This window comes from Oryx dammah, unplaced genomic scaffold (assembly GCF_014754425.2).
Source record: "Oryx dammah isolate SB20612 unplaced genomic scaffold, SCBI_Odam_1.1 HiC_scaffold_19, whole genome shotgun sequence".
NCBI classification, from domain to species: domain Eukaryota; kingdom Metazoa; phylum Chordata; class Mammalia; order Artiodactyla; family Bovidae; genus Oryx; species Oryx dammah.
Window position 1 is genome coordinate 81,790,654 of NW_024070203.1, and position 23,959 is coordinate 81,814,612.

At 40.9% G+C, this 23,959-nt stretch overlaps 1 protein-coding gene across 1 annotated transcript in view; it reads left to right on the top strand.

The window, feature by feature from the left end:
- CDH17 (cadherin 17) overlaps positions 1–20,506 on the top strand; it is a 68,714-nt gene extending 48,208 nt beyond the window's left edge. The window contains exons 12-17 of the mRNA XM_040261070.1: positions 6,358–6,602; positions 10,033–10,163; positions 12,565–12,804; positions 17,113–17,229; positions 17,367–17,480; positions 19,674–20,506. Coding sequence (XP_040117004.1) covers positions 6,358–6,602; positions 10,033–10,163; positions 12,565–12,804; positions 17,113–17,229; positions 17,367–17,480; positions 19,674–19,774 — 948 coding nt within the window. The 3' untranslated portion in view covers positions 19,775–20,506. The remainder of the gene's footprint in view (positions 1–6,357; positions 6,603–10,032; positions 10,164–12,564; positions 12,805–17,112; positions 17,230–17,366; positions 17,481–19,673) is intronic.
- The last annotated feature ends 3,453 nt before the right edge of the window (positions 20,507–23,959 follow it).

Here is a 23,959-nt window from a genome sequence, read left to right on the forward strand (position 1 = left end):
CATGGCGCCCAAGACTCAAACCAATCAAATGCAAATAATTCAAAGAAAGACTCCATGGCAGGAGTCTCCCTTTGAAGGCAAGTGGCTTGTTCACTGATCTGATGTTCCTGAATTTCCGCTGCCCCGAAAGTGTTCTCCAGGTACAGCAGGTGGTGTTGGCTACAGCATAGACATCTCCTTGCTCACCTGAAAGAGAATCAAGGGCTCTCTTATATCAAGAACAACTTTGGCCAGAAAGTCTTAAGATTTTTGTTGGGCAGCTATTGCTCTAACAGTGAATTTTTCAAGAATTAAGGAAAGGTTGCTAATCATATTCTGGTTTACATGCACTCTTAACCAAGGAGGGCTTCCCTGGTGCCTCAGACGGTAAAGAAATCCACCAGCAATGTGGGAGACCTGGGTTCAATCCCTGGGTTGGGAAGATCCCCTGGAAAAGGGAAAGGCAACCCACTCCGGTATTCTGGCCTAGAGAATTCCATGGACTGTATAGTCCACGGGGTCTCAAAGGGTCAGACATGACTAAGCAACTTTCACTTCACTTCACTTAAGAAGAATGGACCGGCTAAAGAAAGGGAATCCTGAGCCATGAATACCTCTTGACAATTCCTTTCTAACTCACTGATGTAAATCCAGGGAGTTCAACCAATGAGGTGTCTCTGTTTGTTTGTGAACACTCAGGGGCGCAGTTAGATAACCTAGGAGACATTGCCTGATGATGATGTACCAGCCGTCTAGGTACATACGGAGAATGACAACCATCACAGACAAAGATGTCAGGACACAAGTCACTCCCATCAAGGCAGCACTGTTGTGGATTCATTCGTAGGGATAGTTAGCTGCATACGTCTGTTCAAGTTAGATGTCAGTTAGGTTTTCTCCCAGCCCCAAATCGTGGTTGTTTTAAATTTCAGAGGCTACCTCCCTTGGCCACGGCCTGGGAGACACAGATGATGGCTTACCTTTCCAGGCCAATGCCAGAGTGAAAGAAAGGGAAGGGAAAAAAGAGAGAGTTTCATGTTCAGCTGAATTATGAAGTGTTGATCTGGAAGGGAGAATCTGCCGCACTGTCAGCTGCCTCTCTTCCTACTCAATCTGATTTGGAGATTTCAGTATTTTTATAAGACCAGATGTCCAGTGGACTCCTCTTCAGCTGTGAGATGTGTATCTAAGGTTTAAGACTCTAAAGTTTGGCTGCCATGTGGGGAGCGAGGAGGGCCTGGCAGATCCCTTCCAAGGAGGTTCAAGGGCAGTCTTTGTTCTCACCGATTCCAATTCAGAAAGGTGGGAGACAATTGAAACATTAGCTTGGAGAGTTGTAGCCAGATATTTGAGGAAACTAGAAAAATTCAGGATCCAGTCCAGTTTATGGGTATATGTGTGTATGCTTGGAGAAGGCAATGGCACCCCACTCCAGTACTCTTGCCTAGAAAATCCCATGGATGGAGGAGCCTAGAAGGCTGCAGTCCATGGGGTTACTGAGGGTCAGACACAACTGAGCGACTTCACTTTCACTTTTCACTTTCATGCATTGGAGAAGGAAATGGCAACCCACTCCAGTGTTCTTGCCTGGAGAATCCAAGGGACGGGAGAGCCTGGTGGGCTGCCATCTATGGGGTCGCACAGAGTCGGACACGACTGAAGCAACTTAGCAGCAGCAGCAGCAGTGTGTATGCTAAGTCGCTTCAGTCGTGTCCGACTCTTTGCAACCCTATGGATTGTACCTCACCAGGCTCCTCTGTGCATGGGATTCTCCAGGCAAGAGTCCTGGAGTGGGTTGTCATGCCTTCCTCCAGGGGATCTTCCTGACACAGGGATCAACCCTCGTCTTTTATGTCTCCTGCATTGACAGTCGGGTTCTTTACCACTAGCGCCACCTGGGAAGCTCAGAGTCTAACGTGCCGTGCTGTGCTTAGTCACTCAGTCATGTTCGACTCTTTATGATCCCATGGACTGTAGCCTGCCAGGCTCCTCTGTCCATGGGGAATCTAAAGGTTCAAATAGAATTTTTCTCTCTACAATTATTCCTGCTTTTTAAAAAATTTTTATAAGGATAACCCCAGTGAAATTTTTTTTTTTGCATTAAATTTGGCTTGATTATTTACATAAGCACAGCAAGAATAGAGATTGACCATGTAAGCTCATGCTGGAACCTTCAAACCAAAGTACCCTCTGAGTCTATGTACATCTCTCTCAAATGTGACAATCCAGTCCAAGCCTTAGCAATGTAATCAATGTTTCCAAGTGTGTTCCATTATGAGGAGAACAGATTCTTATTGAACATATGTGAATGACTACCTATATTGCCATGAAAATAATATATTTGAGAGTTTCTGTATTCTGGAAAGATCACCTAGAAAAAAAAATGTGATTTTTGTTTGAAAAGGTATGCTTTATCGATTGCTATAAGTCATAGATTACTTAAAAGAAAACGTTTTTTTAAATCTGGAAAAACAAAACATTAAGAAATATGCACTGTATTAGAACAGAATGTCATACAAATTATAATCAACTTCCTCAGTTTATTTAGTTCAATGTAATTAATACTGGCTCTATTTTAATCTAGTTCTTCTGTTATTCTGGAATTCTTACCCAGTTTAGTTTTATGATTTTAAAATGATCAGATATTCTAGAATACCTGTCAGAGTCCTTTTTATGGATTTCTCTGAAGATGAAATAGTTTTGTAGGAACACTTTTGCAAAAGCATCAGACTAAAACAATTAACTATCTGTAAATGACAAAATCCTTAAAATGCCCATTATTAAATATCTGATAAGAATTCATTGCAACGGAATTGACAAGGAAATTTGGTAATTCTTGCAATGAGTAATGTTTAAGATAACTAGAATTATGACTGATAACATTATACCAGGAAATAATAGATTTCCAGGGATTTTATATAATTTCTATAACATTTACATACCTATGTAAATATAAAGAAGGTTTGGACTTCCCTAGTGGTCCAGTGGACATGGGTTCGATCCCTGCTCTGGGAAGATTCCACACAACACATTAAAACCATGCACAACAACTGCTAAAGCCCGTGCACTTTAGAGCCCATGCTTTGCGTGAGAAGCCTGAGGACCACAACTAGAGAGTAGCCCCTGCTCGTTGCAACTAGAGAAAGCCTGTGTGCAATGAAGACCCAGCCCAGCCAAAAATGAATACATTTTTTTAAAAAAGAAAAAAGCCTGAACACTCAAATCATTAAAAAAAAAAAAGGCTTAGTATAACTTGTTTAACAAAGTTTTCCACGTAATTTAACATATCAAATAATCTTAATTAGTGTAACATCTCTCTTTCTATAAGGAGAAAGGAAATGTCTTTTCTGATTTTTCCAAAGTACCTCTGGAAAATCCCAAAGTTATTTCCAGGTCAAAAAGACTTCACTTAGAATTTGATTTTGGGAAGTTCTGCCAAAAAATTCAAAAGGTTTGGACACAACTAAAAAGGATCACAGATTATGAAACAATACTTAATTATCCACTGAATTATTCAAACAGAATAAAATAGACATTTTCAAGAGCAAATGCAGTAAGTTACATACTTCTGAGCCAAACTTTGCTTTTCTAATATTGAGATGACTCAGTTTACTTAAATAATCAAAGACTTGATAATAAAGATATAAAGCACAAAAAATTATTTTGATAAAACACAGTCTTTGCTTTCTAAACAGATAGTTTTAAAGATAAAGAAAAACTTTTCAAATTTCTCATAAAGAGTAGATCTTTTAAGTTAATAGACCTAATAAAATTTGTCCTTTTAGCAGATGAAAGAAAATTAAGTTTTAGCTTTACATAAGAATATTTTAGTATTTAAACTTATTTTAAAACTCTTGTAATAACAATTTTTTTTTTAGCTAACTTGACTGCACAGGATTTCCTCTCTTTTCCTCTTTTTCTTTCTTTCATTCTTCTTTATTTTCTATGTCCATCAGTTCATTTCAGTCTCTCAGTCATGTCCGACTCTGCGATCCCATGAATCGCAGCACGCCAGGCCTCCCTGTCTATCACCAACTCCCGGAGTTCACTCAGACTCACGTCCATTGAGTCAGTGATGCCATCCAGCCATCTCATCCTCTGTCGTCCCCTTCTCCTCCTGCCCTCAATCCCTCCCAGCATCAGTCTTTTCCAAGGAGTCAACTCTTCGCATGAGGTGGCCAAAGTACTAGAGTTTCAGCTTTAGCATCATTCCTTCCAAAGAAATCCCAGGGCTGATCTCCTTCAGAAAGGACTGGTTGGATCTCCTTGCAGTCCAAGGGACTCTCAGGAGTCTTCTCCAACACCATAGTTCAAAAGCATCAATTCTTCGGTGCTCAGCTTTCTTCATAGTCCAACTCTCACATCCGTACATGAATACATGACCACTGGAAAAACCATAGCCTTGACTAGACGGACCTTTGTTGGAAAGTAATGTCTCTGCTTTTCAACATAGTTTTTCCTTAATTTTTCTCCTTCCTATTTTAAAATAAATAGCTTTACTTTAGAAAAAAACCACTTTTATTTCCCTCAACAAAATATATTGCCACACCTCATACCCTTTTTAACCAAAAAAAAAAAAACCTCCGAAACAAAAAATACATCCTGTTTTCTTTACATACACTGCTACTGCTAAGTAGCTTCAGTCGTGTCCGACTCTGTGCGACCCCAGAGACGTCAGCCCACCAGGCTCCCCCGTCCCTGGAATTCTCCAGGTAAGAACACTGGAGTGGGTTGCCATTTCCTTCTCCAATGCATGAAAGTGAAAAGTGAAAGTGAAAGTGAAGTCGCTCAGTTGTGTCTGACTCCTAGCGATCCCCTGGATTGCAGCCTACCAGGCTCCTCCGTCCATGGGATTTGCCAGGCAAGAGTACTGGAGTGGGCTGCCATTGCCTTCTCCGCTTACATACACAATTATTTCTTATTAAGTTACATGAGTGACTGAGCTTGCACACGTTAGAATTCTTAACCCTTAGAAGCCTTAATTTATAGTGAACACTTGCTAAGCATTATGAACTGTCGCCCTAGCATTCTTTAGACTAGCAAATTTATGAATACATTTCATAATTTTTAGAAAAACATGCCTTCTCATAGTAAACATTTTTAATGTGGCACTAGCCATATATACTAATAGACCCAAATATCTTTATTTCCTCTGCAAAAGGAAACCAAAGTGGGTAAAATCTATGTTCAGTAGTTAATGTTATAGTATTTTATCTTACTTAGAAGTGATCTAGAGGTTCAATGAACTTCTGTGGAGGGGAGCAGTAGGAATTACATCAGTCCTGTAGTCTTTTTTGGATACCTTTTATATCTCTAAATTTTTATCAGCCTTTTGCAATGAAATTTTCAATGAAACTATTTTGGAATTTTGAAGTCTTTTGGAGGCTTCTGCATGCCGGTTAAAATAGGTGTTCCTTGCTTTTAAGTGCACTTCTTAAATGCTCTTGTCTAATTGGAACGTTCCTCTTAATGGCCATTGTAATTCCCCTTAAGACTGACAGCAGTTTGCTAGGAACCTTAGCAGGGTACGGAGTTCAACCTCCATTTCTTTCTGTTCAGCCATGTTTGGGGCCCCAGTTTGATGTTAACCATGCCAAGTTCTCATGCACAAAATTCTAGGTTGTCTTCAGTAAGGTTTTGGCCATTTTGAGGGGTAGGTACTTATAGTTTCTGAGACAGTTTTTAGATGTAAAATGAGCAGGTATGCTCTAGTTTATGCTAACCTCTCCCACCCGCCAAGAGTTTAAGTTCTTTTATTTTGAAATTCGAATCCTGAGGTTTCTGGGAAATCATTCTCCATACAATGTGGTTGCTGTTTAGCTGCTGTTGTGTCCAGCTCTGCAAGCCCATGGACTGTAGCTGCTTCAGCCTCCTCTATCCACGGGATTCTCCAGGCAAGAATACTGGAGTGGGTTCCCATTTCCTTCTCTAGGGGATCCCCTGGACCCAGGGATTGAACTTGCATCTCCCGCATTGGCAGGTGGAATTCTTTTACCACTGAGCCACCAGGGAAGCCCCACACCTTGTGGAAATCTCTGTATAAGCATTTCCCAGTGACTTCTGAGAACTGTCTTGAGAGAATCAGTAAGTTTCTGATGAATGAATGAATTATCCTACGATTAAATAAATTGGAAGAGTGCCGTATTGATTCCCTCTTCTAGGAGAGTCAGAACACATATTAGCACATTCAAACTCCTGGTAAGTCCTGTAGCAAAAGCTTCTCCATTGCTCTACTATCCAGAGAAGGAAGTTTTTGCTGACACTAGATTAAGAACTGATGCTCTGTCAGAGCATTTTTTAGGGCGCCTTGGGGAGGGGCGGATTTTAAGGGAGTTAATTATCCCCCAATTGATTTTCCTTCTTTTTTCCCCTGTACAGCCTCTTGATTTTGAAACAGTAGCCATTCATAATATTGTAGTCCAAGCAGAAAATCCTGAGCCTCTGGTGCCTGGTGTACAGTATAATGCGAGCTCTTCTGCTACCTTCAGACTGACGGTGACAGACGTGAATGAGGCCCCGCAATTTTTCCAACAAGTATTTGAAGCAAAAGTCAGTGAGGCTGTGGCTAAAGGCACAAAAGTGGGCAACATGACTGCCAAGGATCCGGAAGGTCTGGACGTCAGGTAGAGAGGAGCCGTTCTGGGAAGCTTGGCTGGGTGCTGTAGTCATGGCCTTTGGAGGAGGAAGGGCTGGGGGGCAGGTGGGCAGAGAAGCTGGCCTGACTCGAGGGCTCTCCCCTAAAGGAGCAGCCAGGGATCTGAAGCTGTGTCCTAGTGTGCTTGGTGAATCTGCCCTGGTTTCGGCAGGCTCCAGTCACCTGGTGGGCATCGGGGAGCATCCTGACTCGGGAGTGGGAAGCAGGTCAGATTCCAGCCCAGCCTGCCTACTGCAGGTCTCAGCTAGGAAGTCCAGGAGGTGGGGCTGGAGACCTGGCTGCCCAGAGGCAGGCCCTGTGTCTGGACCAGTCACAGGGCCAGGGTCTGGAGACAAGCTCCAGCTCCTGAGGCAGACGGGCGTTCTAGACAGCAAAATAAAGCAGAAACCTGACGGGGTGAACTCAACCACCTGAGAGGGTGAAGGGAACCTTCTCCATGAGGAGCTCTTCAGAGCAGGTCCAGGGCAACAAGATTCATTCCGGAGCTCAGCCCTGGAAAGGTGAATACGTGGGCTAAGATGGTTAGACAAGGTGTGTAAGTATTTCCATTTTAGTAGTTCTCATTTTTTTTTCAGGGTGATAGAACCCACACAGATTTTCCTTAAATATGTACAACAATATCAAAATTTCCAAGATAACAGATGTATATGTATACATCCATGTCTGTATCAATATCTATAACCGTCTTAAGATCATCTCATTAATAAGCCTAAGGACAGGACTTGAACATGGATCTTTTGTTTCTATTGTATAACGTCAGTCCTGCTGCCCATGGCATGACAAATATTTTAGCATGGCTTAAAATCTATGCAAGTGATTATGAATGTTATGAATGACAATTCCTTAAGTGTCTCTAAATATTTGAGGGAAGTCTTGCCTCCCACTGAGTGATCCTTTTGGCACTTGGAATCAGTTTCAAGACGTTTTTCTGATTGTCAGAATAAAGTTCCCACCTACTATTTTACACTGCAAGCACTTATCAACTGTCACAAAGACAAATAAGAGAAAGGAAAGAAGAGGTGTGTTGTACTGGATGGTTAGTGTAGATACTACTCCGTACGTCAGAGTCACTAAGCGTGATGGGGCACAAAATGTTCCTAATTTTACAACAGTTTACTCTTTAACAAATGCTTCCATCTCCTTCATGAGAATGCCATGAGAAAGTCATAAGTCAAAGGCAAGTGAATACAAAATTGAGTTTATGAGTGGAGAAAACAAAGTCATTTAAGAACATTCCTCAGATGTTCATTCTTTCATCTGAGGGAAAGATATGATGTATGTACTATTAAGTTAAAATCAGGAAGATGAGTAAAAGGATAATGTCCTGGAAGAAACAAATGAAAAGAGTACTTCATGAATGAAGAGTAATCAATAGTTAGGATGCAAGGAGTAAGTCAATTAAGAAAGGATAACGCCAAAGCTGCTGCTGAAGGCTGAGCGATTTAATTCTCTTTCTTTTAGATCCACAAACTTGGAATTCATTAGCACCCAATGGATCCTAATCCAATCTATCAGTAAATATTAGTGATTCTTTCATTGAAATATATCCAGAATTTCTCATCACTTCCTCAGTGAACCAGGCCACATTATCAACTCTTCACCCATCCATTCACTGCAACGAGAGTGGGTCTTTAAAAAAGTAAAATCACGTAACTCCTCTGAAAATCCTCCAGAGGGTTTCCATCTCACTCAGAAATCCCGACCACATCAGTTCAGTTCAGTTCCTCTGTCGTGTCTGACCCTTTGTGACCCCGTGGACTGCAGCATGCCAGGCTTCCCTGTCCATCACCAACTCCGGGAGCTTGCTCAAACTCATGCTCATCGAGTCAGTGATGCCATCCAACCAAACACAGGCAATTTTTAATTCATTGCCCATACACAGAGCCTAACACAGTGCTTGGCATATAGAATATCCTAACACTGGGAAAAAATTAGTTTGAACCAGCAACATTATTACTTTTTAATCATTCTCCTACTCCCAGACATATAGATTGTGTCCAGTATTTTTTAAGTTATAGAAAAGTTTTGAATGTATGTGTATAATTCATTTTTAAGACTTCTATTAAATTGTTTTTTATTTGGAGAAAATTTCCAGAGGTGGGTTTTTTTTTTTTTTAATTTAAAGATACAGACATCCTTATGGCTATGGCGCTTTGTTCCCAAAAGGCTGTAGCCATCTGTTTTCCTTTGTTTCTAGACTTTTCTCGCTCAAATTCACCTTTCATGCACCTACCAATGAGTTCCACTGAAAACACAAACATGACTAGGTCACCATTCCCTGCCTGCCCATCGCTTCCCACGACCCAGCTCCTTCCATCCCTTGAGCTTCACCCTTTGCTGTCCACTGTGTCCTATTTTTATCTCTTCACTCCTGGAATGTCTGATGCCCCCACACCCTAAGCTATCCCTTGGCCTCTCTGCCTTAGTTCCTGCAATTCCTTCTGCTTAAATCATCCTTGTTTTTCTCGCTTTAGTTAACGTCTACTCTTTCAGATGTTTCAGAAAAACATCGATTTCTGCTTTATTGACTATGCCAAAGCCTTTGACTGTGTGGATCACAATAAACTGGAAAATTCTGAAAGAGATAGGAATACCAGACCACCTGACCTACCTCTTGAGAAACCTGTATGCAGGTCAGGAAGCAACAGTTAGAACTGGACATGGAACAACAGACTGGTTCCAAATAGGAAAAGGAATATGTCAAGGCTGCATATTGTCACCCTGCTTATTTAACTTATAAGCAGCCTGGTGGGTTGCAGTCCGTGCAGTCACAAAGAGTCAGACATGACTGAGCGAGTAAACACCCCACAGCACACTCTTTTAGAAAGTCTTCTCTGGTTCCCATTACCTTATCTGGAATTCCACATGGACCCTGACAGTTGTCACACTAGAATTATCTGTCTCTGTCTCCTCCACTGGCCTAACAACCCCCTTTGGTAATTTTCTCTCTTGGTCCACAGCCTGATGTTTGCTATCTCTCAGCAGATGTCTGTTGAATGAAGAGTTCACCGTGCCTCTGAGTATTCACCTATTCACATGTATCCACCAATGAGTGTTCATGTTTTCTTAGAGGGAGTGGATTTAATAGACAATTTCAGGTTGTTTTATTTTAAATAGATGTTTAACTTTTTTTTCACTAGAGGTTGTGACTCTACGTTTTTTTTTTTTTAAATTAAAGCAAGTACAAAAACCACTTTGTAGGGATGAACAAATCCTTCTTTTGAAGGCAGATGGTAGGCAAACAGAGCATTAGTAACATTAGATTATGCTTCTTTATATATGTTATCAATAGTCTGCAAGGGGCAGTGCTGATATAACAGCACAGAGGTGCATAAACTATCTCCACGTTTTCATGCAGGGTAACGTGGGCTTTCTTTTGCTCTTTTCTCTTACTGAAGTTATTCCCTGAGAGGTGACAAGAGAGGCTGGCTAAGAATTGACCCCGCCACTGGTGAGATCTTCAGTGTGGCGCAGCTGGACAGGGAAGCTGAAAGTCTGTATCGGGTACAAGTGGTGGCAACGGAAGCAGGTGAGCCAACACAAATACGGAAAAGGTAACACAAGTGATCAGGGGCTAAGTCAACAGAAGTGGGAGGAAAGGTGAGGTGAGTGGATACTCCACTGGGTCGAATGGTCAGAATATCTGACCGTAGAGAAACAAGAAGAGGACAAACACGGGGGGAAGGGCTCACCCTGCCCTGGCTGTGTTCCGGGTGAGAACCCTCGTGCCTGCCGCGGGCTCTTTCCAGCTGGGCTGCCCCTGGAGGCTGGCACGGCTTCAGGGCCGCTGCTCCCTCTGTGGGGTCCTGCAGGGACCACGGCTCCTAGGAAGGTTCCTGTGCCCCCACTGAACTACCCTGCCTTCCTCCAAAGTGGCTGTGGGTTTCTCCAGGGAGCAGGATCAAACCGCCATGTAGTAATATAGAATTATATGGTGGTGGTGATTTAGTTGCTAAGTCGTGTCTGACTCTTGTGACCCCATGGATTGTAGCCCGCCAGGCTCCTCTGTCCATGGGATTGTCCAGGCAAGAATACTGGAGTGGGTTGCCATTGCTTCTCCAGGGTATCTTCCCGACCCAGGAATCGAACCCGGGTCTCCTACATTGCAGGCAGACTCTTCACCAACGGAGCTATGAGGGAAGCCCCAGAATTATATAATATATAGTAATATACCTGTCTGACTTACCCCCCCACCACCACCAAAATGAGAACTGAACAAAGTATGACTAAATAAACACAGATTTAGAGCAAAGAAAGAAACTTTCAAAATGTAAAGCCCAGGTTTGGGAGTGGGGGAATGGGAAAAATTCCAGTAGGTGGGAATCATTAAAATGGTCCCTGTCTGTGAAAAGCTGAAGAACAGCAAAGTACTGTGGTCATGTTAAATCAAGGAAGCTAGACCTGCAGATGTGTGTGCTGAATTTGAAATGGTTGTGGGTGAGCGCACGGACCTCGCGAGGTGGATGTGGGCTCTCTCTCTTGCTTCTAGTTACTGTGCTTCTAACACATACCACTATCACACTCTACACATTTAACTCTTGATTTAAAAAGCTCCTGATTTAATCAGCAGGAAGTTTCTGGTGAAATCTGTGCTCTGCCTTCTGCTAAAATGTACTGGGGGACATTCACTTTAGACCTGTCCTAAAGCCTCTCACAGTTTAGAAGTGTCAGGAATCAAAAACAGGGTTCAAAACCCTGCCCGCTGTGCAGTTGTTGGCCCTGGACTGATCCGTGTCGATGAAATGACTTGAAGAACCCGGTAGCTTTCCCTCCTTTGGTTAAGCAGACAGCTGGCGAGAAAAGCAGGCAAATCGAATTTACAGGAATTGAAGCAGGTTGGAGTCAGAAATTGCAGGAACATCAGGGAGAATGAGAACCGTCAGTGTTACTACTGTACTGACCGTCTCCTCACGCAACACTATGGGGAGGGATTATTATTGATTATATTTGATGTATGAAGAAACCAAGATACTAATAAATAACTCGCCAATGATCACATAGTTACTAATTGTTCAGGCAGCAAGGTCAAAATTTTTACCATGGTACCCCAGCAAATAACATTTGTACAGCTCTGTACAATTTTCTAAGAATACTATATGTTGGATCCTCATATAGTCACATTTTACAGCTGAAGAAATGAGGCTTAGAAAATTTTTTAAAAATATTTATTCATTCATTTTTGGCTGCATCGGGTCTTAGTTGCGGCACTTGGGCTTCTCTCTAGCTGTGGTGTGCAGGCTCAGCTCGGTAGTTGTGGAGCAGGTTTAGTTGCCTTGCAGCCGGTGGGTTCTTAACTTCCCCGAGCAGGAATCAAATCCTCACCCTCTGGATTGGAAGGCAAAGTCTCAACCACTGGTCCATAGGGAAGTCCTGAGGCTTAGAAAACTTAACAACCACGCCTAAGTCAGTGATGAGGACCAATTGAAGTTGTGGGCTTTAGAGTCAGATCTCCTGGAAGACTCTCCACTGCTGTGTGACCTTGGGCAAGTCACACAACTTCTCTGAGCTCCAGTCTTCTCATCAATAAATGTATGCAGAATTGTTTTGAACTAACATGTATAAAACATTAGCACATAATTCTTGGGTGTGTGCGTGTGTGCTCAGTTGTTGTCTGACTCTTTGCAACTCCATGGACTGTAGCCTGCTAGGCTCTTCTGTCCATGGAATTTTCCAGGCAATAATACTGGAGTGGGTTGCGATTTCCTCCTTCAGGGGATCTTCCTGACCCAGGGATCGAACTTGTATCTCCTGCGTCTCCTACACGGGCAGGCAGATTCATAATTCTTAGTTATTTTTATTATCAAGACTTTTAAAGCAGAAAATGAAACTAGGTCTGAATTGTAAATTTTTTTTTTAAGGAAAGGAAATATCCTTTCTGACTGAGAGGAGAATGAGAGCAGACACCGTGTTTCAATGATTCAATTCCTTAGGTGGATCCTACTTGAGCTCCACGGCGCAATTCCACCTGACCCTTACGGATGTGAATGACAACGCCCCACGGCTGGTCAAGGAGTACACAGGCTTGTTCTTTTGCTATCCCCCCAAAGCACCCGGAAGTCTCATTTTTGAGGCCACCGATGATGATGAACTGACATTTCGGGGTCGACACTTTACGTTTTCCCTTGGCAGCGAAAGCTTACAAAAAGACTGGGAAGTTTCCAAAATCAATGGTGAGTTGTCAAAAGAACATTGAGAAAAACACTGATGGGCGATGAAAAGAGTTTTTAATTTGCCTTGGTGTGTGTGCAGCACTCAACACAGAGCTTTCTTTCACGCTCCAGAAAGGAAGTTCATGCTGTGGAAACTTGCAAAGGCAAGCTCTCCAGAGGGTTGAAAGCCCCCAAGGTTGGGAAAAGACAGATTGTTAACACTCAGTGTCCCCTTTGGTGTACGCGAACAGTTGGACAGTAGTTGGTGTACGTGAATTGTTTTGCAATCAGAGCAGCCTTGCAAAGCAACCAGTGGCAGCTGAGAAACAGACTTCATCATGATCTTTTAAAAACAGCTTTATTGAAATATAATTGACATACAATTAACAGCATATATTTAAAACATACAGTTTTATAAAAGTTGATATATGTATGTGCCACTGAAGCCATCAGCACAACCAGGTAAGACGACTCCACCAGCTCCACCAGGTTTGTTCATGCTCTGTTGCAATCCCTGTTTTCCACCCCACACTGTTCATCCCTCAGTCAGTTCAGTTGCTCAGTCGTGTCCAACTCTGCGACCCCATGGACTGCAGCAGGCCAGGCTTTCCTGTCCATCAACCCCAATCTGCTTCCTGTCACTGTAGATTGTTTGCATTTTCAAGAGTTTTATGTGACCAAAATAACAGCATGTAATTTTTTTTTGTTTGGTTAATTTCACTTAGTATACTTATTTGGAAATTTCACTGTGTTATTGCATATATCAACACAGCACTCATTTGTATTGCAGAGGAGTATTCCATTGTATATCATGATTTATTATTCATTGACTTATTATTACTTAAATTGCTTCCAGTTTTTGCCATTTCAAATAAAGCTGCTATGAACATTTGTGAAAAAGTACTTTGTAGGAGCCTGTGCTTCCGTTTTTCTTGGTTAAATACCTGGAAGTGGTCATATGGTAGCTATATGGTCAAATTTTAAGAGGATATAAAAGTGCTTCCCAAATAGTCTGTAACATGTTACATTTCCACCAGTGAATGAGAATTCTAGTTGCTTAATATTCTTCCCAATGCTTGTTATGCTCAGTCTTTTTAATTTTAGCCATTGTAGTGGGAGTGTAGTATTTCATTATGGTTTTAATTTACATGGCCCTAATGATTGATGGTGTTGACCAGCTTTTCATAAGCTTATTTGCAATCCATATATCCTCATTAGTGTAGTGTCTGGTCAAATATTGTGCTTGCTTAAAAAATTTAGCAAAGGTTTGACTTCTATTGTGGTTTTTGTCAGATATGTTTACAAATATTTTTTTCCAAGGCACTGTTATATTTTTATTTTGTAATAGTACCTTTTGAAGAGCAAATTAAGTTCTGATGAAATCTAATTTATTGAGATTTTTCCCTTATAATTTGTGACTGTTTTGCATATTCTTTAAGAAATTTTTGCCAAGGTCACTAAAGTTTTCTAAGTTTTTTTTTCTTCCAGAGGAAAAGAAAGCTATGGTTTTAGCTTTTACAGTTAGCTCTATGATCCATGTCAGGTTAATCTTTCTTGTAGGTATGGTAAATGTCAAGGTTCATTTTTTTTTAATATGGCTAATTATTTAAACACTGTTTATTGAAAATATCCTTTTCACATTGAATTGTCTTGGCAGCTTTGTCAAAAATCAAGTGACCAGATATACATGGATCTGTTTCTGGACTCTCTCTTTTCTGTTTCATTGAGCTCTTTGTCTATCTTTATAGCAACACCATAATGTTTTGATAATTTCAGCTCAATAATAAGACTTGCAATCAGGTAGTGTAAATGTCCTCGCTTTGTTCTTTTTCAAGTTTATTTTGCATTTCTATATAAATTTTCGAATTAAGCTTGTCTGTTTCTACCCCCTAAACCTATGCTGGTTGTAATTGAGATAGTATGAATCAGTGCCTGAATTTGGGGAAGAATTTAAATCTTAACAAAACTGAATTTCCCAATCCATGAATATGATTATGTCTCCACTTATTTAGGTCTTTCTAATTTCTCTGAGCAATGTGTTTTAATTTTTTAAGTATAGTTTTACAGAATTTCCCATGAGCACTTCATATTTTTATGCTGTTATGAATACTTAAAAATTTTAATTCCAGGATATAGAAATATAATAGATGATTTTCTTATACTGATCTTCTGGTGTATAACATTGCTGACCTCACTTGTAAGTTCTCTCTCCCTTTTTTCCTTACATTTTCATAGTTTTTCTACATATTGTCTGTGAATCATAATAGCTTTATTTCCTTTCCAATCTGGATGGCTTTTTATATGTTTAGCTTGCTTTCTTACTGGTTAAAATCGCCAGGACAATGTTCAGTGAAGGTAGTGAGAGAAGAAACAGTTTGGCTTCTGATCTCAGGGAGAAGGCATTCAGAGTCTCTTACTGTTAGGTATAAAGTTAGCTATAAGTTTTTGTAGATGTCCTTTATCAGAGTGAGGACTTTATCTTTTATTCCTAACTTGCTGAGAGGTTGTTTTGTTTTGTAATGAAGTATGATGCTAAAAACTTCAGGTGTTTTTTCTGCAACTATTTAGATCATTGTTGGTTAATTTACGTTTTTGTTGTTTTGTCCGTTAGTTAGTGAAATACTTCCGTCAACTTTTATATCTTAATTCAGTCTTTTCCTGAGATAAGGCCTACTTGATGGTGAAATATTAGCATTTTTATAAGTGATTGGATTCAATTTGCTAAAATTTTAAGAATATTTCTATTTATAGTCATAGGGATATTGGCCTATATTTTTCCCTTCTAGTGCCTGTGTCTGATTTTGGTATCAGAGTAGTGCTGGCTTCATAGAATGATTTAGAAAGTGTTCTACCTCTTCAATTATCTGGAAGAATTTGTATAAAATTGCTTTTTATTTTTTCCTTCAAGTTTGAAAGAATTCACCAGTGAAGCCTTCTGACTCAAAGTTTCTTTTAGGAAGTCTTAACTACAAATTTGATTTCTTTAATAGATAAGGGACTACTCAAGTTATAGATTTATTTTTGGTTGAGCTTGCTAGTTTGTATCTTTCAAATGATTTCTCTATTTCAATAGATTTGTCTAATTTATTGGCATGAAGTTGTTCATAATATTTTATTACTTTCAATAATTACAGAGTATGTAGTGATATCACTTCATTCTAATACTGGAAATTTTTGCCTCTTTTTTGGTCCTGATCAGTCTGGCTAGAGGTTATTAATTACAATGAATGAGCTTTTGGTTTCACTGATTTTGCCTTATTTTTTTGTTTTATATTTCATTGCTCTAATCTTTATTATTTCCTTCTTATATTTCCTTTATTCTTCTTCTTCTTCTTATTATTATTATTATGAAATGCAAAATAAACTTGGAAAAGAACAAAGCGAGGACATTTACACTACCTGATTTCAACATCTTTATTATTTCCTTCTTACATTTCCTTTATTATTAGTCTTCTTATGTTGTTTTTAACTTGCTTTTTGGTACTGTTTTTATTAAGATGGAAGCTGAAGCAACTGAGAATTTGTTTCTTTGTTAATGTAGGCATTTGGTGTTATAAATTTATCTCAGTGTCTTATTAGCTGTATTCCATAAACTTTGATGTGTTTTCATTTTCATTCAGTTCAAAACACTATCTAACTTCCCTTTAGATTTCTCCTATGACACTTGGGTTATTTAGAAGTAGAGTATTTGGTTCTCATATATGTGGGGATTGCCCACATCTTCCTGGTTACTGATTTCTAATTTAATTCCATGGTGACCTGAGAACACGTGACTGGGGTACTTTTAAACTTACTCAGTTTTTCTTTCAGGACTTTACAGTCTTTTCTTCACCATGTTCTGGATTGTATTGGTTCTTCTTTGTTCTTTTGAGTATAATATCCTTTTTTCTCTGGATACCTTTAAGATTTTCTTTTTCACTAGTTTTCAGTAAATTGAGTATTATGCGCCTTTGCTGATCTTCTTGGATCTGAGGATTTATAGAGTTTTCATCAAATTTGGAAAAATGTTAGCAATTACTTCTTCGAATATGCTTTCTAATTCAGTGTTTGTGACCACTTTATGGAACATAACTACCAGGAGTAATGACAGCCTACTGCATTTGGTGTTCATTTCTACAGCGAAGTCAGGAATTGAGAATTTGATGGCTGCTTCAGCACCCTTTTTAACATTATGGAGGGCACCTGTGGAGTGGTGATACTTGGGGTAGTTTAACTCATACTTTCATCTAACCATTCATGTATGGGGCAGAGATGAGCTTTATTCCTGCTCATCCAGGGGCCCACAGTTGTGTTTCCATGTCAGTCATGTTTTTTTCCCTATTCTGACAGGAACTCATGCCCGCCTCTCCACCAAGCACACAGGCTTTGAGGAGAAAGTTTACAACATCCCAATCCGCATCAGTGATGGTGGCCGGCCACCGTTGGAAGGGATTGTCTCTTTACCAGGTAGATATTTTGCTGCAGGCAACTTGGGATAATGTTGTCTCTCAATATGGTAATTTGTGAGAATTCTTATCTTTAATACCAGATTCTTCAATTGTTTGCTTGAAAATTTATCTACCAAATATTATTCTGTTTCTCAGTTACTTTCTGCAAGTGTGTGGAAAATAGGTGTTTCCAGCCAGCAGCTCACATGCCTGGGATACCCCCAGTGGCCATGGCAATTGGTATACTCCTTGCCACCCTTTTGGTCATCGGTGAGTATAATTGCTCAGATTCAAGGATTTCTGTCATGTTTCTGTCTCAGAAACATGAGCTCATATGAGGGTCTGACTTCATAGGCTGAGCTGGGGCTGCTCAGATGGCAACCTGGGCAATAACCAAGAATACAGATCACCAGTACACCTGATTGGGAGTTACTGCTTTGGTACTGCCCTCCATCCATCACTGCCTTGCTGGTTAGTTTAAAACCAGCAAGTTTAAGCCAGTTAGTTTAAAACCACATAGGCGGCTTTAAAGAATAAATTACTGTATTTTGCGCTGAGTCACCAAGCTTTCACGATGAAGGGGAAAGACAGGCAGTAGCTGTGCCTCAGCTATGTGTCAGGCACTGTGCCTGGTGGGAGGCCCGGTGACGGACAGAAACGGCTCTTTCACTCACAGAGCTTAGGGCCTAGTCCGCCATTGTTGGAATAGGTAGAAGCTAGCCTTCCAGTGGAGATGCGGGCATATCTGAAGGACCTGACATGTTGCGGAACTCCCCCTTCTATGTTTTTGTGACTGTGGACCTTGATTATTAACAGAGTAATTTCACTGCGTCGCAGGCCTCACTCTGCCTTGGCCCCTAGACAGCAGAGTTCCCTGTCTTCCTTTTTGTAAACAGCTCAGTGTCTACTGTAGTCTTTACGCTCTTTCAACAGGTGTTCTCACCACAAATTATGTATGAGAAGTAGATATTCATCAGCTCACATGCACCTGAGCGAAGGAGTTGACACAGCTTCATATCCTTTCTCTTTTAAAGGAAGAGCTGGGGTTATTCGAAGTCTTTTTCATTGTTCTCTTGGCATCTTTTCTTTTCTGCCATCATCCGGTCTACCACCCTGGATTCTGACTCGTAGCTCTAAAAGGGATCTCATTTCTTTATGCCCTTCTGTTTGTATTCCTCATTATTATGACACAGAAAGGCCTTTGTGACATGACCATGACCCATCCTAATATGTGCATAGTAGCAGTAACGGAGTCGCTCAGTTGTGTCCGACCCTTTGCGACCCCACGGACCATAGCCCGCCAGGCTCCTCTGTTCATGAGCTTCTCCAGGCAAGAATACTGGAGTGGGTTGCCATTCCCTTCTCCAGAGGACCTTCCCGACCAAAGGATCGAACCTGGGTTTCCTGCATTTAGGCAGATTCTTCACTGTCTGAAGTCCCTAATATGTGCATGGTGACCATCATTTCTCTCTGACAACAATTTGGTGCAAACCTTTTATGCTAATTGAGCTGGCTTTTGAGGTTTACTCACTTATCAAACTCCCCCCTACCTCTATGCCTTTTCTTATTCTATTTGTCTTCTCATCTTGAAAGGATTTTTGGGCTTACATGCCATGGTTTTCTAGCATGACCATTTATTCTCAAAATTTTACCACAAGTTAAAGATTGGATGTGATTGGTGATCTACAGATAGAAGTAATAGGATCTTGTAACTTCATATCCTTACATTTTTTTCAAAATAGGAGGATTGGGATTATTGCAAGATTCTTAATGGGCCTCTGAGCATCCAGTCTTTTCTGCCGTTATTCCTCCTGTGACCCTAATGCCAGGTTAATTTCCTAAAAACAATTTCCTTTTCCATATAGGTCTCTGGTTTGTAGTATACATTTAGTGCTAAAACGCACAATGTAATTTTGCAGGAGGTCAGAGATGAGGGAAAGCAGAGAGGTTAGGTAGTCTACTCAAGCTGGAGCCACGAGGAAGGTGCCAAAGAAAATGTGATACTTGGTGAAAGTAGGCTTTAGGTAGATGGACGAATCCAAGAAAAGCCCTCTGGTTGTTCTCATTGGATTATTTCCTCCAGGGAAGGAGAAGGAGGACTGGAATCAACATCTATTGACTGTGTCCAGAGTTCAGGAACTCTGTCAGATACTCATACACTTAGACTTCAGGGTAGTGCAGGCATAAAGTCCTATATCCCTTGACAGAGGCCTGGGGCTAGCCATCAGCTTAGATATAACTTGGGACTTGTTACACACTGACAGCAAGAAAAGTGATAAGCGTAGTTATCCAAGAAAACCCATGCCTAGAAGCCCTTAATCACCATGGCAACAAAGCTTTGTTGACCCACTCACAAAATGAAATTATATGAGTCATTTTTTCCTACCAGAGTGCTACTTTATAAATGAATGTGACAATACATTGTAAGATTTCATCTATTTGACTCTGATTTTTCTCTTTTAGGCATAATTTTAGCAGTGGTGTTTTTCCGGATGAAGAGGGATAAAGGCCAACATAATGCTGAAAGTGCTCAGGCATCTGAAGTCAAGCCTCTGAGAAACTGAATGTGAAAAAGAATGTTTGAGTTTATGTACCAAGTGCTATTTCAGTAACATAACCATTTAGTCCCATATTTTTCCTTTTCATCCAACATGTGCACTGGAAGTTTTACAGATAAACTCTCTTGTCTTTTAATATTTTATTACCTTTAGATATTCATGTGCTATCGACATTAGAGATATTTTCCAATTTCTCATGACACTTTTCTATTCTGCAAAGGTCGTAGCTATTTCTCCAAACACAAAAATGTGTGTTTTTCCCTCTTAGGGAATGAGGGGCTGATGAAATACTCTGTTTATTTTTGCTTCCTCAAGAGATTTTATCAGTCACCCATCACAGAGCTTTCTGGATTCCATTTATGCTTTTTTCTAATTCCATCCCGTGTCTCCTTCCACCTTATCTCCTTTGGTATTTCACTAATTTTAAAACATTTGTTGGAGAAAAGAACAAAGCAGAGTCTCAGGAAAAAAAATAAAAAGGCAGACCTGTCCCTCAGTTTGAACAGAAACTCTCGATCATTTGAAGAGGCCTGCTTCACAGACCCTGGTTGCAAACACCGACCACTCACCATGTTTACTCCCCACCTACCATGCTCGTGTGCTGTGCACGCTTCCTTTACATGTATACTAATAAAGTCTTGGTTATTATATATTTAATGGTGAAGGGAAATAAGGAAGCATGAAAGATGTAGCGACAACAAGCAAGAATAAACATTGGCTGTGGTTTTGTTTCTTGGATTTCTTTGGTTCTGCTTCCTGGTTCTTTGCATTTCTTGAGGGAAGGACTAGATAGCAGTGTTACCTACTGTTAATCAAAATTACCTCTCATGTAGAATTAACCCATAAAGAGGGGTCCGCAATGAAATAAAAATTCACTGTGCTTATGATCATGGATTGGGATGTTCAAGGCAGATACATGAGGAATTTTAAATTTTTAAATAAGAAAATCTTAGATTTGGAAGCACTTCTAGGACCTGGAGCTGTTGTCTGGCTCCCAATTTGAGTCTTGAAAGCATTCAACATTACACAACCTCTCAGAATTTTCAAGAATTTTGGGGAAAACAACTTGTATCTGAAAAGGCGCTCCTACACTGATGGCTAAAGCAGGCCATGGAGTTCTGTTTTTCATAAATAACCCTCTTTGTGGGCTTTTATTATATTTTTTTAAAGCAAAAAAGTAAGACAAAAGAAATTATGGAAACTCTGTTTCTAAGACCTCAGTATTATTTTCTTGCATAATGTTATCCTGGGCCCCACATAATACTGAGCTTTCTCATCTGTTTTTTTTTTTTCCCCACACAAGACTCATTGGAAGTCTTATGATGGGTGAGGTTCTCTCTTGTCTCACCAAATGCTGAAAGACCAAACAAAAGAAAACAAAAATCTAGGAGTGCCAGAAGCAAATCTACTGCACAAATTTTACCCCAGCCTAAAGAATGGTCTAACTTCCTTAGCAACGTCTATAGGAAATTTTCTTGTGTGTTTTTGACCAAGGGTGATTGTGATTTAGGTCACTTAAAATTGCATCCCTGTTGTTGTTCAGTCGCTCAGTTGTGTCTGGCTCTTTGCGACCTCATGGACTGCAGAATGGCAGATCACTTTATCATTCCTGAAAGACAGGCAGTTCCGTGGCAGGTCTGCTCAGGGGGCTCAGGAACCCCTCCTGCCTCAGTTCAGGGTTGTCCTCTCTGGACCAACTTGTATCACCTAATAGTAGACTGATCACACATAACCATCTCAAATCTAAAATCACTGCTTTTTCTCTTCTGAAACCACTGATTAGTACTCATGCTTCTTTCCCTTGGTGGGCCCTCTGTCTAAACCTTCTACTCCTTTCATGACCAGATCCTACCCATTCTTAGAGTCTTCAAGACCAATTTAAATACTGGTCCCTTTGGGAAGCCTTCTCTGAGGAAACTACAGGGACCCGGCCACCATCTCATCTAAACCTCTACACCGTGGTGAGGAAAAAGCCGAGATCTGTTCCCTCTGCTGGTGAGAGTGGTTCCATTTCCACCAGAAGACATCTTCCCCTCCCCGTTCCCCAGCTTTTCCACACCCCTTCTGTACAGTTCAGAGTCAACTTCCTGTTTTTCCCCATGTCCCTAGACTCATTTCTAGAATTTTGTCGAAACTCTCAGAAAACAGCTCTCTTTAAGTACAATTTGCTAAACTAGGAGAAAATAAGCTTAGAGCATTCTAGTCACCATAAGAAGTAAGCCTGTCTCAGAGCAAGGACCACAGAGAGTTCAGAGGAGACTTTGAAAATGCTGAGTGCCTGCTCCAGCTCTGTCTGAGGGCAACCTTGCTCTGGACTTTCTTATCCTGTGAGGCGGTATGTTCCTTTCTTACTTAAAGCTCAGTGGAGTTCTGCCCTGGCAACTAGAAGAGTGGATGTTTGTACCTTACGTGTCGACCTTCTGTTCCACAGCTGGAGCATGTTTGACCTCCCCAGTTAGTCTGGGGTTTCTCTGAATCCTTTCAGTGTCTCTCTGACAAGTCTTGGCTCATAGTGGCTCCTCCATAAGTTTTTAAAGGATGAATACATGAAACAGCTGATTCATTTAGGCCATTTATGCCATTGTCATTTAAGAGGCAACCGTTAGACAAAATCGAAATGAACCCATTCTATGTTTAGTTACGGTATCCTCAATGATACCGTAAACTCCCACTTCACCATGCTCTATTGTGCCGTTCCAACATCCTCAGAGCTGAAAGCAGTGGTGAATGAGGCCTGTGAGTGACAAAGCCCGCAGGAATTTCTAGATGATTGAGAAGTAGCTGTGAGAGTGAGAGGGTCTCAGGATGGGGGGTGGGGGTGGGGGTGGGAGGTACTCCTGGGAGAAGCTGTAAGGAAAGTCTTGGGGGTTTCTGGACAGCAGTAAATGAAGAGGAGAGATCTCAGGGTGGGGGTCCATGGTCTAGATACTCACAGGCAGGAATCTGAGGTTACCTCTGAAGTATCCAGGGCAAGAAGGAGAGAATTTGTTTCCAAGGTTCTGTATAATGCTATATGCATCATGAGAACTTGTTGAACTTGGAGACTTAAGAGTTATATGAAAAGAAACAATGTCTTAAAATTTTATTTTAAAAATTCATTTAAACTATTTTAAAAAGTACAGTTCAGTGGCACATTAAGTACATTCACATTATTGGACAACCATCACCGCCATCCATCTCTAGAACTTTTTCATGAATGTGTAGAGTTTCTGAATGAAACAATTAAAAGTGAACTCCTCATCCCTTCCTACCCCTAGTTCCTGGAAACAACTGTTCTAACTTTCTTTCTCCATGAATCAGGTATCATACACGATTTGTTCATCATATTAGTATTTTAAAACGGGTTTTAAAATAGTAAGAGAGAAAAAATCGCATTCAAACCTAGGAGTTATCTTATGAGGAGACTGTCTCAAAGCTAATGCTACTTTTGATTTTGCTGCAAATGTCCTTCTACACTTAGATATATGTTTTACACATCTATGAAGATATCCATACAATGCATACACAATGCACGTGGGTTCTCCAAACACAGACACTCTCATTGCTCCTAAATTTCTTCTCACCGAAGCCTGTATCCTGGCTGAATCCCGAGACTGTGGGCAGCTGTTGGATGGCCAGCTCTCTACCACAGGGGTGCTCAGTGGGCACATGTTAGAATCAACTGGGGGAGTTTTTCAAAAACACTCACTCCAGAGCCCCATCCCCAGATGAGTCAGCAACTCTGGGCAGGGTGTTTTAACTTTAATATTCTGAAGAAAAAAAAAAAAATCCCTGCGTGAGTCTAATGTGAAACCACGGCTGAGATCCCTTATTCCAGACAATCCTGAGAGGGGTTAGCACCAGGCTGGTGTAGAATATGATCCTCTGTGGGGTCTGAATTAGCATCTTTCTTCAGAACATCAGATTCCCAAGCCTCTCAACTTTCTGGCACCTTTGACCAGAGCCTGCTCCCATTTTTTCCCATGTGGACACAGGGATCATGACCTAGAGCTCAGGGAAGGCGCTCAAAGATCCTTCCGCTGAGAGAGGCCTGGTGGGTACAGACTCAGGTCGCCCTGCCAGCGCATTGGAGCCTGTGAACTCCAACCATGAAGCTGAGAAGAAAGACACGGCTTTCACCTGTGGAAGAGCAGAACTTTTGTAGACTAGAGCAAAAATTACTCCGAAAACACACATTTCTGTAAAGTGATC